The sequence below is a fragment of the Magnolia sinica genome, chromosome 6, assembly GCF_029962835.1.
Source record: "Magnolia sinica isolate HGM2019 chromosome 6, MsV1, whole genome shotgun sequence".
Taxonomy (NCBI): domain Eukaryota; kingdom Viridiplantae; phylum Streptophyta; class Magnoliopsida; order Magnoliales; family Magnoliaceae; genus Magnolia; species Magnolia sinica.
This window is the reverse complement of record NC_080578.1, coordinates 80668964-80682322: the sequence shown is the minus strand read 5'-3', so window position 1 is coordinate 80682322 and position 13359 is coordinate 80668964. Positions and strand designations below refer to the sequence as shown.

The 13359-nt window shown below is 40.6% G+C and overlaps 1 protein-coding gene across 8 annotated transcripts in view; it reads left to right on the top strand.

Moving 5' to 3' along the window:
• LOC131248919 (uncharacterized) overlaps nucleotides 1-9168 on the top strand; it is a 43424-nt gene extending 34256 nt beyond the window's left edge. For 3 of the 8 annotated variants that reach the window (XM_058249444.1, XM_058249442.1, XM_058249438.1), the window contains 3 exons: nucleotides 4574-4662; nucleotides 7979-8029; nucleotides 8432-8701. In XM_058249444.1, coding sequence (XP_058105427.1) covers nucleotides 4574-4662; nucleotides 7979-8029; nucleotides 8432-8482 — 191 coding nt within the window. In that variant the 3' untranslated portion in view covers nucleotides 8483-8701. Of the gene's footprint in view, nucleotides 1-4573; nucleotides 4668-7978; nucleotides 8030-8431; nucleotides 8702-8832 lie in introns of those variants that run through there. The other 5 variants (XR_009172554.1, XR_009172553.1, XM_058249441.1 and 2 more) reach the window with 5 other exon arrangements.
• The last annotated feature ends 4191 nt before the right edge of the window (nucleotides 9169-13359 follow it).

The window sequence follows — 13359 nt, the reverse complement described above, 5'->3', positions numbered from 1 at the left end:
TGAAGAAGCAAGTTGATGAGCTTCTGCAAAAGGGTTTCATCCAAGAGAGTATGAGCCCGTGTGCCGTGCCTGCATTGTTGACGCCAAAGAAAGACGGCACGTGGCGCATGTGTGTGGATAGCCATGCCATAAACAAAATTACTGTCAAGTATAGGTTCCCTATACCTAGACTTGATGATATGCTTGACATGATGGCCAGGTCCACTATATTCTCTAAGATAGACCTCAAGAGTGGATATCACCAAATTCGTATACGCCCAGGAGATGAGTGGAAGACGGCGTTTAAGAAGAAAGATGGGTTGTATGAGTGGTTGGTCATGCCCTTCGGCTTGACTAACGCACCCAGTACTTTCATGTGGGTGATGACCCAAGCTTTGAGGCCGTTCATGGAAAAATTCCTAGTGGTGTACTTTGATGATATTCTTATTTATAGTACCACTAAGGAATCACACCTTCAACATTTAAAGAAGGTCTGTAGTGTCCTTAGGAAGGAAAAGTTGTACGCTAATCTTAAGAAATGTGCATTCATGTCTAGCCAAGTTGTGTTCTTAGGATTTATAGTGTCATCTGAAGGGATGCCGCAGACCCTGAAAAAGTCGGGGCCATAGTTGAGTGGCGAACCAAGGAACATTCATGAGGTGCGAAGTTTTCACCGCCAGCAACTTTTATCGTCGGTTCATTAGGAGTTTTAGCACGATCATGGCTCCCATTCCCGTGCATGAAAAAAGGAGAGTTCGTGTGGTCTAAAGCCGTCAAGGCTTTTAAAGAAATTAAGGGCAAGATGGTGGAAGCTCTGTCATGCGTTACCGACTTTTCTAAAGTCTTTGTAGTAGCGTGCGATGCGTCCGGTGTCGGTATAGGTGGAGTGTTGAGTCAAGAAGGACACCCGGTGGCCTATTTCTGAGAAACCGAATGAGGCAAAACAAAAATACTCCACTTACGACAAAGAATTTTATGCGGTAGTGCAATCCCCGAGACATTGGTGATACTACCTCCTACCATAAGAATTCGTTTTGTTTTCTGACCATGAGGCTTTCAGATATTTGCATTCTCAGAAGAAACTCAACCCAAGGCATGCCAAGTGGGTAGCGTTTCTTCAGGAATATTCGTTTGTTTTGAAACACAAGGCCGGGGTTGAAAACAAACCAATGGATGCCCTTAGTAAGAGAGTGGCGTTGCTCAACTCCTTGAGTGTAGAGGTAGTCGGATTTGAGCAACTGAAAAATGAATACCCCATATGTCCTGATTTTGGGGGTACTTACGCGTCGCTCTCTAGTGACCACCATATTATGGGTGAATATGTTCTTAAAGATGGCTTTCTTTTCAAGGAGACAGACTTTGTATTCCCGTATGTCCCTTCGTGAATTCCTCATCTGGGAGCTTCATTCGGGAGGGATAGTGGCCATTTTGGTCGTGATAAGACTATTGCCCTCGTGGAAGATCGTTTCTATTGGCCAAGCCTCAAGCGAGACGTAGCCAAAGTTTTAGGGCAATGTCGAACATGTCAGCTGGCAAAGCAAAGAAAGCAAAATACCGGGCTGTACACGCCATTGCCAGTGCCACATGCTCCGTGGCGGGACATACGAATGGACTACGTCCTCGGGCTTCCCAAGACTATAAAAAGCACGATTCCGTTTTTGTCGTTGTGGACCGTTTTTCTAAAATGGCGCATTTCCTCCCATGTTCGAAGGCTTCAGAGATGCGTCTCATGTTGCTCGTATCTTTTTGATGGTGTGGTGCGTCTCCATGGGTTACCTAAAACCATAGTGTCGATCGTGATGTTCGATTTACTAGCTATTTTTGGAAGACAACTGTGGCACATTATGGGAACTCGTTTGCAATTTTCTACTTGCTTACCACCCACAAACAGATGGTCAAACTGAAGTGGTAAACCGTAGCCTTGGAAATCTTCTACGTTGTCTAGTGGGTGAACATGTTAAGACTTGGGACCTAATTTTACCAACTGCTGAACTTGCTTATAATGGGTCAGTTAATAGATCTACAGGGTTGAGTCCTTTTGAAATTGTAAGTGGTTATAAACCTAGAATGCCCATAGATCTCTTACCTATGTCTGTTACCCAAAGGTCTTCTGAGTCAGCCGATGCATTCGCACGCCATATTCATGATTTGCATACACATATTAGACAGCGGTTAAATAAGAGTAATGATGATTATAAAGTTTCAGCTGATTCTCATCGTAGAGTGCAAGAATTTCAAGAAGGAGACTATGTAATGGTGCGAATAAGGCCAGAGCGATTCTCTTAAGGATCAGCAAAGAAATTACAAGCGTGTAGTGCTGGACCATTCAAGATATTACAAAAGGTTGGGTCCAACGCGTATCGGATTGACCTTCCATCTGAAATGAGCATTAATCCAACTTTTAATGTGGAAGATCTAGTCCATGCCCATACTCCCATTGTTGATACATCATCCCTTTCATGGCCTTTTTCTGAGTTTGCTACCCAACCCCTTCCACCCCCTCATCCACCCATTACCCATAAAGAAGCAATTGAGGAAATCTTGGATGACGAGATAGTATCCACGAGAGATGGAGGTTTCCAAAGGTATCTTGTCAGGTGGAAAAACAAACCATCGTCTGAATCTACGTGGCTGTCGGGCGACGCATTGCAGGGTATTGATCCAGATCTACTTGAGCGCTACAAAAGTTTCAACTCGTCGGGGTCGAGTTTTTCTCACCCGAGGGGAATTGATGCGGACACAGGTGCATTCAAGGTGTACCAACGAAGAAAGCGCCAACCACAAGTGTCGTCCTTGTGGATAGGCGAATATTGAGGAGCTGAAGACCTTTCACATGTGATTGGACATATAGAAGACCCCACTTAGGGAAGACACATGTGAAGGAAGATTGGAGAAAGAGGACCGAGCGCCCAAACTTTCCCATACTTATGTTATTTGCACGTTTTTTGACTTAGTTAGGGGTCTTTTAGTAATCTTATATCTTTATTTGCTTATCCTAGGGGTATTTTAGTAATTTTATGTCTTTATTTGCTTATTTAAGTGGGGTAAAGCCCTAAACACGAATTTGAACTATTGATGAATGAAAAGCAAACCCTTTGGTTGCCTCCTTCCTCTCTTCTCTCTAATGGTGCTTCTTCTCTCCCCTTGATCTTCTTCTTCTAATTTCTTCTTGTGCCCCTCCAACTTCCTCAAGGTAATAACTTTCTTTCTTCTATTTTTTTGTTTTGGCTAATTCCTCTTCGATCAAAATCTTGAGAACCGATCTAAACCCTAAATCCCCAAATTCTCAAATCCCTAATCCAAGAAACTTCTTGGTTCTTCGGACTAGTGATCTTCATTGATCGATTGGGTGTGACCATGCAAGATCGGGAGGTCTCATCCCTCGCCGGATCCAACCTAAGTAGTAATTGAATTCCATACTCTATGGTTGTAGTGATGGCCCGCTCCATTGCATGTTTCCTTTATGATTTTCTCAGTTATGATGATTACTGTTAGAATTTTAGATCATTTATTCCTTTTATTTCCGCTGTTTAATTATCTCCATGAGCATGCATCATAATTAGGGCTGTCCTACGTCACAAAGAAACATTTAAGGATTGTATGCATGGGTTAGGGGTTTCTTAGAAATGGATGATGTTTTTTGGGTTCTTGTGCAGGTTATGCATAGGCTTAGGGTTTCATAGAACATGATAAATAGAAAGGAGAATAAGAAAAGTAACGAACTAACCATCCATATTACGAACAATAATATGGGACTTCACTGTAATAGCATATCATGGCAGCAACCTGTTCTTGGACATAATCACACAACAACAGCTGTGTAAACTTCTTAGTTTCTAGAATTATACTGTATTTTGTCAATAAAACCTTAAAAAATTCCAAGCCCTTATTACTGGGTAAAACTGTTGAAGTATTAGCATTGATGCAACCTATAAACTGTGATGGAGATTCTAAGCAATTCGGTTATCCTTCTCAAGTAAACAAGCTTAATGTTCCTTCAGTTACCCATTTCTTCTGTCTGAGAGACACTAGATCTGGGTAATGTTGGTGTGAAAATATCAGGGAAGTGGTTGGTAACTTTTGAGAAGAGGGAAGTGGTGATGATTTAAGGGTTCTGCACTTTCGATAATTGAATGGTATGATGGCTATAAATGTGTTAGGGGAAGAGGCGACTTTTTATGAATTTCTCTTTGTTTTTGGAATAGGCTGCCTCTATTTCAATCGTTTCTCATTTTTCTTCTCAATAATGTTTTATTGTCACCGATAACAAAACACCAGGACAATCTATTCACTAGTTTCATGTCTTGATTTTCACTTTTTACGTTCTCTTTAAATTTTTTTGTACTTATCTATTGGACAGAGCTGAGGTAGGAGACTTTAGATGGAATTAGGATCTCTACGAGTTCAGAACCTTGCATTATGCTTACAGTGAAATTCACGATCTCCCACAAATTTAGAAATTGTTTGAGCATGAGTAGAGATGACTCATTCCCCTATTTTGATATAATATTCGCACTTTTTAATTAAGCAGCTGTTAGTCATTAAAAAATAAGTATTTGGATGAAGCTTCTCATGATATATCATCTAATTGCAGCGACTTCCAATGAAATTCGAGATGCCTTGAAGGATGAAGAACTTCGAAAACTCATATGCAAGATTGACTGTTCCCCAGATGCAGAAAATGTGAATAACTTGCCATTTCACTTCTACTTTGGATTATTATAATTGTTACTGCTGTTTTTATGTCATCATCATCAGCATCAGCATCAAAGATGACCTCATCATTGTCGTTGTCTTCCTCATTTTCATCATCGTCGCCATGGTCATCGTCAGCATTAGAGGTCTAGTTCTCTGTTCGTGACTATTTGTGAACTTCTCTTATATGTACGGAGTTTATACATGTGGGGACCATGATTTGGTGATTGAAACCATTAAGCTTGTGTCTCCCATAGTGGATGGACCATGCTCAAAAGTCTCCTTAATTGAACAACATTAACCTTTCCATTTTTGGCTTTGAAATACATGGTAAGAAGAGCCTACTAACAATCCACATTCAATGTAGAAAGCTCCAAAGATTGATTGCCAGGATTTTCCAAATTGGGAGATTTTGGGCGAATGTTCCATTCATGATGGAGGCCATCCGATCAATGGCTTGGATAACCCAACCACAATCCACACAAGGACAAATGTAGTGCACAATGGGGAAGTTCCCTATTCGTTACTAACAAAGAAGCCAAGCTCTTGTTGTTGTTGTCTATTACATAGCAACTGTGGGGGTTCTGTGATCTCATTGCCGGTCCCAAGCCCTGATAAAGGAGGGTTGTGTCAGGTTGGCAACCGGCGTCAAACTTGTGCCATAACTTCCATTGTGAATCTGAACATAGAGTGGAATGGCAGAATGGGATTCATGTAGCCGACCCCCTCTAATTGGGATAAGTCTTAGATGATGATGATTGCTATTACTATTATTATTATTATTATTATTATTATTATTATTTCAACTCTTATTGGTAGTAATGCACCAACCAGTTCCCAGCCTGACTAATGGAGGATTGATGTTTAGCTGGCAGTCGTTTGTCAAACTTTACCAAGCTAATAATGAAAATTCATGTTTTGAATCTTGGATTGACAAAATAGGATTCAGAAAGCTGACTCGGAATAACTAGTACAGGGTTAGCATTACTATCATTCATCATGTCATCCTCGTCTTTGTCGTCATTGTCATCATAGCGTTGCCCCAGCTATTTGTTATTGTTGTTGTTGTGGTTTGTCTCAGGGGTCCTGTCGTGGATGGGGAATGGTCGAAAAGTTCTCCCAAGTTGGAAGATCCTAACCCTTTTATTAGGATCACAGAAATCTATGGTTAAGACAAAATTAAACAATTGTCTGGACAGAGGTCCACAATTTTGGATGATTATGATTTTTAAATCTGGGATATTTTAGGGTGTCCACTAACTGTGGTGGGGCCCATGTTTTTGGCGGTTCTAATCACCTAACCAGGGGCCCCACTTGTACTAACTAGACGCATTAGGACACCAATCAATTATGATGCATTAATATCCATTACTTTCTCTTGAGCGTTTTATTGTACCAACAAATTGTGGTCGCTGGGGTTTACCAAATGATGAATTTAGAGTATTGATAGTGTACCATTCACGTGTCTGCCAACCTGCGGGGGGCACTTGTACCAACTAGACGCATTAGGACACCATTCATGTTATGATGCATTAATATCCATTACTTTCTCTTGAGCATTGTAGTTTACCACCAAATTGTGGTCGGTGGGGGTTCCGAAATGAATTTATGGTATTTTGAGAAATGGGTAAGATGTGTTGAAATGAAGAGAATGGGAGATTTCTTGCTCGCTGTAACTCGAGTATTTTAGTTACCAGCATGAGAGGTCACAAGAGATAAATAACAACTATTATGGCAAGTGACACATTTTTCACACTCCCCTTAAGCTGGTGCATGGATATCACACATGCCCAGCTTCCAGCTTGCTCCCGAGCAAATGAATGGAATACAAAATAACTTGGGGGAAACTTTTGTCTTTCAAAATGACAATCAACTTCAATATATTTGGTCCGCTTGTGGAAGATTGGGTTAGATGCAACATGTATTGCATCCTCATTATCAGTGTAATGGAATAGGTGAAGGCATCAAAACCCATTTTCAAAAGAAGAGTTCCAACTTTTAATCCAAATAATCGCACATGTATCATGAAGCAGTTGCACGGTATTCAACTTTAGTAGATGAATGGGCAACTATGTTCTATTTCTTGCTCTTCCAAGTGACCAGGTTACCTCCCACAAAGGTGCAATAGCCACTTGTAGATCTCCCATCATTTGATGATTGTGCCCAATTTGCATCACTATATCCACTCAAATTCAGATTACCTTAATTGGTACAGAATAGGCCTTTGTGAGGAGCAGATTTAAGTAGCAATGTATTCAGTAGACTGCCTCTAGATGATAGGAACAGGGAGCATGCAAGAATTGACTTGACACACTGACAACATGTGCAATGCTGGGGTGAGTTAATAGTCAAATATACGAGTTTTCTGACTAGAGATTACACATCAGGATCTCTTAGGGCTTCAAGCTGATCTGAGGTCCTTGCTATTGCTGATTCCATTCTTGAAGGGTCTTTCGGGCCTGCTGCCTCTAAAACGTGGCCCTATGGAGCCATCAGTAGAAAAGGAAAAAGTAAAAAAGGGAGAGAAAAGAATGAGGAAGGAGAAAAAGGAGCAAGGATAGAAAGTAAAGGAAAGATGAAGAGCGGAGGGATAAAGAAAATTTATTCTTCATCTTTTATGTTCTTTGATACCATGAGGATTTTATGGTATTTAGAGAAATGGGGAAGAAATGTGTTGAGATGAAGAGAATGAGAGAGATCTTACACACCGGAAATCTTTATTTGTAAGCATTTAAGTGATAGAACTCTGTGAGAGATCATGGGAGACAAATGACAACTTTTACAGTGCTTTGCAGGAGTCCTGAGCGCGCACAACATGTTTTTGACACCGACATATGTAACATGCTTAGTGTAAGGTATGGTGTAGAAAATGGAACTGCGTTATGGCCCATTTGGATGCACCCTCAAAAGGGGAGTTTGAGGCCTAAACGCTGTTTTGATCCAAACGCCAGTTGTTGATGTTATGCGTTTGGATGCACTTTGCAAACCCCCCGTCTTATCTCCCACTTGATAAAATTGTTGCTAAAACACTAAGTAGGCTTCAAACCCCATTTGAAAACGTGTCCAAACGGGCCTTAAGCAGGTTTCTCTTTTCCTGCTTCTACTGCTCCAAATCAGGAATGAAATTAAGAATGAGAGGATCCTGTTCATGTCTCAACTATGATTTGGCATCACTGCATCCTCTGGGAATCAGGACTGTCCCCTAAAAGATGAGAATAGCTGTTAAAATAAACTACATTTTAGCTAATGAAACTGTTAAAATTTGTTTTTACAAACTCAAATTTCTCTTTTACGTTTTTGTCAGGAACTAGATAAAGCTATGGAGGGACAGATCTTCCGTGAATTCACCGACAAGGTAAAGCTACTTGTGCTTGCAAATTATTTCTTCAAATATCAATATATACACATTGGGTGAACTTATAATTTGAAGAATTAAGTATGTGACGTATGCTAATTCCACGTGTGTATAGCCTGGCCCCCAATGTGGCATATATATGATCCAAGCTGTCGATCAGTTGGGTGCCTGAGTAATTTACTTGGCCCCATCCATTTCATTACTGTGGCTATATGGATGTGTGGACCAGCTTGATTGTTTGGGCCAGGGAATGTATAAAATGGGGTCCACCTGATGGACAGCTGGGATGTAATGCTGTTGGGCATGTGTATCGGGGGTGGAGTGCACACATGTAGAATTAGCAAACATCTAAGACTGCAGCGTACGCATGTTTCAAGCCAACATTGGTTCTCCACCTTGCAGATTCTATCCATTGTCAGCCAAGAACAATCAGTTGTAGCTGAAAAAAGATGATGAGGCAGGACACATCATCTTAGCTGTTAGAAGCTCGTTGAAAGAGGTGATGCTCTGGCCCATCTAAAGAGGTGATGCTCTGGCCATCTATGTTGCAGTTTGTGCTGGTGTTAGACTTGAATGTATTGGAAATTTCCTTATACTCATGTGATCATGCGGCTGTAATTTCATGTTCAGGGGATGCTGGGTGTTTTCTAGTGTGTGGGCTTGTTTAGCTTATGTTCAATCGTCACCACCAAAATCGGGTCGTATCACCAATACAGCCGTATTGTTCACAGATGAAACTGGTCCATATTGAGTGATAAGAACCAGTTTTGGATGATACTTCAACCCTTGGGTTTGTTATGCAGTTCCAAAGGGTGATCGGATGCAGCGGAGAGTCCCTTGTCTCAGCTACGATCAGAGGGGGGAAATGTGGGCTGCTTAATGCTGATTCCATGTGGCCGCACAGGCCAATTTAAGTTGCCCTACGTTTTGCAGTACACTTAGATGCCGTGTATATGATCTGTCGATGTGGTCAAGTTGTCAAAGTGAGCATTATATCACATTCTAGAACAGTTATCATGGACCATGTGCACATGCAACCATAGTACGTGGGATGTGTGTCAATGTGAAACTGACCAAATTGTGGGTCCCATTGCAGCCGGGATGTAGTGAAAAGATCAATGTTTGGAGATTATTAGCCATTTGATTGTCCTTGAATTCATGCAATCAATTGAATGGTGAGATTCTTCCAATTGGTGTGCATTTGCGCACATGTGAGCGGGCACGCTGGCAAGATCCATGAGGGTTGCAAGTGTGCTTGGACTGGTCGTACTAGGGCTTGTCTATTTCCAGCCTGTGGGACTAAATCCAGTCCTGAATCCAGCCCAAGCTTGCCATGGGCCAGAACATAGAGCCCAAGTCCTACTCGGTTCAATAAAGGTTAGCCCAATCCAAGCAACCTACTAAGAATGTTGGGCCAGGCGGTCCAATAATTGCATGACAAAATCCGGGACCAAGCTCGATTAGTGGGTCTAAATGGCCAGTCCAAACTCGGCTATAAGTCACCTGAGCTAGCCCACCTGATTAATGTACCAGTGATTCTTAGAGAGAACATCTTGAAGGTTAGCCTGCAGGTGGACAGCTCGGAAACTGTACTCGTCTGCCATGCTAGCACATTTTCGGGGCCTGTAAGTGGGAACGCGGTATCTTTAATTGGGGGGCAACCAACGGGCGTCGAATGGACAGAACAGCCCAGGTCTGGATCAAATTGGGCCCAAAACATTCAAGGGGTGATGATGCAATTGTAGTAATACCATGGCTGCGTTGTGTATCAGGTAACTAGCAAGAGGTTTGCTGGTCCCATAGGTACCTATGTCCACGGGTTACCTTTACATGCAGCATACGTGCCACCCTGGGAAGTCTGTAAGACATCATCTGGTGCATAAGGTGGTCTCTAATACATGAAGATGATCATATTAATGGATACCTTGTCCTCCAATCAGGAGGTATGCTCGCATGGTATTGCTTCTGGGGGTAGAATATGAGCATGAGGGGTAGAATACAATGGATGGGATGGATTGGATGCAGTTGAAAGGGCTTCTCCCCCATCAATTGTGACATATAGTTAGGGAGGGCTTCTCCCTATAGGTTAAAGGATGAATTGGATAGATTAAAGGATAAATTGGAACTAAAAAGTATAACATTTATCGTATTTATTAATATTTTAATTTTCTTTGTAGCCAAGTCATTTTGTTGGAGTGAATATAGAGTAATTATTTCATACACAATCCCTTTTCATTCACAGTATGATGTGAAGTCATAAGAAAGATATTCTCTATTTTTATTGGATCTTAGAGTCTTCGTTGTTGTTGTTTTTTTTTTTTTTTTTTCTAATTAGTTCTCTACTTCATTTATGTAGGTCATGGATTTCTCTTTGGCTTCATCTTTACTCTTGATTAGAAAATTTTTTACATATCTATAGTAATTATTTATGAAAGTCATAAAATATTTCTTTCTCCTACAAGTTATAATATTTTTTAGGTCAAATATATTACTTTGAATCAAATATAGGATTTAAGTGTTTCTTTCAACTTGTTTGAATGGTTTCTGCAATATTTAGATTGTAACAGATTTCACATTTGTTTTCGTTTTTTCTTTCAACTTTAGGAATAAGTCCCATATCAATCATGTTTTCAAGAGAATAATAATTCACATATCCTAATTTAACATGCTACGTATCAAAAGACTCAATCATGTAAACAGAAAGAGCTAGTGTCATTTTCATTCATAACACCAAGCTTAAGTAAGCCATCGGATACGTAATCTTTTCCAATGAAAGTACCATTTTTGGAGATGACACATTTTCCAGATTCAAAAACAAAATTAAACCCGTTCTTAGTGAGTGTAGAGCTGGAGACAAGATTCTTTTGAAGGTCCGATACATGCAGCATGTTCAAAATCGTTAACACCTTGCCAAAGGTTAGCTTCAAGCTTATTTTTCCCTTGCCAACGATCTTTACCTCATATGAATTTTACATGAAAATGTTCCTCACATATGTACCACCCTCTGCTCTTTTTATTATTTTTGCCTATTTTCTTATTCTTTTGGGCATGTAGTTACTTTTTCTTTGGCGGTTTAGACCTTTGATTATTTTTGACCTTTTCAATTACTTTTAATAAATTGGGCTTTTATTATTATTATTATTATTATTTTTAATGGATTTCATAGAATATTTATCACGATTACTTGTCTCTTCTTCAATTCATATGTGAAAGATGAGGTCGTCCATAGAGCTGTGCAATCCCGACCCGATCCGGTGGATCCGACCCGATCCGATCAGATCCGACCCGATCTGAACCGATCCGACGGCTTGGATTGGTGCGGACCAAATAGGGTAGTTCAGATCTGAAAGTGTTTCGAGTCAGGTTCGGATGCACACCTACCCAGACCGATCCGATCCGACCCGATCCGGAGCGGATGAACTATATGCATTTTCACGGTGGGCCCAACAAAGTTTACTCGGTACCAGATTTGCTGATGTACCACACACCACCTATATAGTTGCTGCAGGTACGTGTCGTGTACGAAGAGAGTACCGGCGGACAGAGGATTGGCTACTCCCCCTGACACCAGCCCCGTGGCTGATGGTCGGTGCTCTGTGGGCCCCACCATGATGTATGTGTTTCATCCATTCTGTTCATCCATTTTATAGATCATTTTAGTGCTTTATAAAAAAAAATAGTGATATAAATCTCAGGTGGACCACACCACAGGAAAACAATAATGATTGGATATCCATCATTATAATCCTCCTAAGGCCCACTGTACTGTTTATTTGACATCTAATATGTTGATTAGGTCATAAGGACCCAGATGAAGGGAAAAAATAAATATCAGCTTGATCAAAAACTTTTATGGCCTACAAAATGTTTTTAATGGTCAAAATTCATTCAACACTGTTTTCTTTAATGTGGTCCACTTGAGATTTCAATATACCTCATTTTTTTTTTCTAATAACTTAAAATGATCTATAAAAATAGATGCAGGGCATGGATGAAACACATACATCATGGTGGGGCCCAAAGAGCACCGACGTTCGGTGGTAAGGGGAGTAACCAGTCCGTCTCCAGTACAGCTATACTGGCCTGGCGTTTGGCCTCTTCGAGTGCCGGGCGCTCCTCGAGCTCCGAGTTGTATGAACGGTTCAAAGGAGATCAAAGTTATATGGCCCCATAGTGATGTATTTATTATATCTACGCCGTTCAGATATTTTTAGAGATCATTATAGAGCATTACTCAAAAAATGAATAATATCCAAAGATCACCTGGACCACACCACAAATAGCAGCAGAGAATGATTTTCACTGTTAAACCATTCGTGTGGTCTACTTGATAGTTAGATCTGTCTTATTTTTCGTCTCAAGCCTTAATACGAGCTTGCCAAATGGATAAAAGGTTTGGATATAACACATACCCTATGATCAGACCTACAGAACTTGTTAACATGGATTAAGAATCCTCTGTGCAGCTTGCGTGAAAGGCATGTAACTCGATTTCGTACATGGCACGTTAAAAGTTCGATAAAAATGCATATATGGTGGATTGAAAGTTCTTTCATAGCCATGTGGGGCCCACCTTGATGTATATATTTTATCTAAGCCGTTCATCCATTTTGACATATTATTTTAGGCATTGAGCACAAAAAGATGATATATTAAAAGTTGAAGTAGACCACACCACATGAAACAATTTGATTAAATTCATACGATCCGATTTGTACCTAACCCGATTCGACTCGGTTTTCATGACCGAGTCAGACTCGGTTCGGGTCAGGTCGACCATGTATTGGATCGGTCCGAATTAGGTGACCCAGATCTGGTCTCGGATCGGATCGAGTTCGGGTCGAACCAATACCTTCAAATAAGACTTCATAGGCTATTTTCTTTAAATTATGCACTCAATCTACTACAAATTATCATCTAGCATCTTTAAATCAATATTATTGTGTGGGATGCCTTGGATTCTATCAATTTGAGAGTACGGAGAAGGCCACATTTGGTTCGACGAGCATCCTGTCAGTCCAATCGAATTAGTGGGTGGATTACAATTTTCACGCTGTGAATATTTGCACATTTTCGGTTCGATCAAAATGTGTGAGTATGTTTGTTTTTGTCTAACTGACGGGTATTTAAGTCCGATTCTGATTAAGGCTTAATGAATTATGAATGTTTTCTCTAACGGTAAGGGTTTGCGAGGTGAGAGGGTTCTAAATACTTGTAAGGGCTTAGGAAGGAATTTTCTCAAGGGCCTAGGGTTTTCCTAGTTGTGCATTGTAAGGGGAGATCGAATTTCATTTGTAATAGAAGAAGTTGAGTGGTGTAAAGTCTAAGGA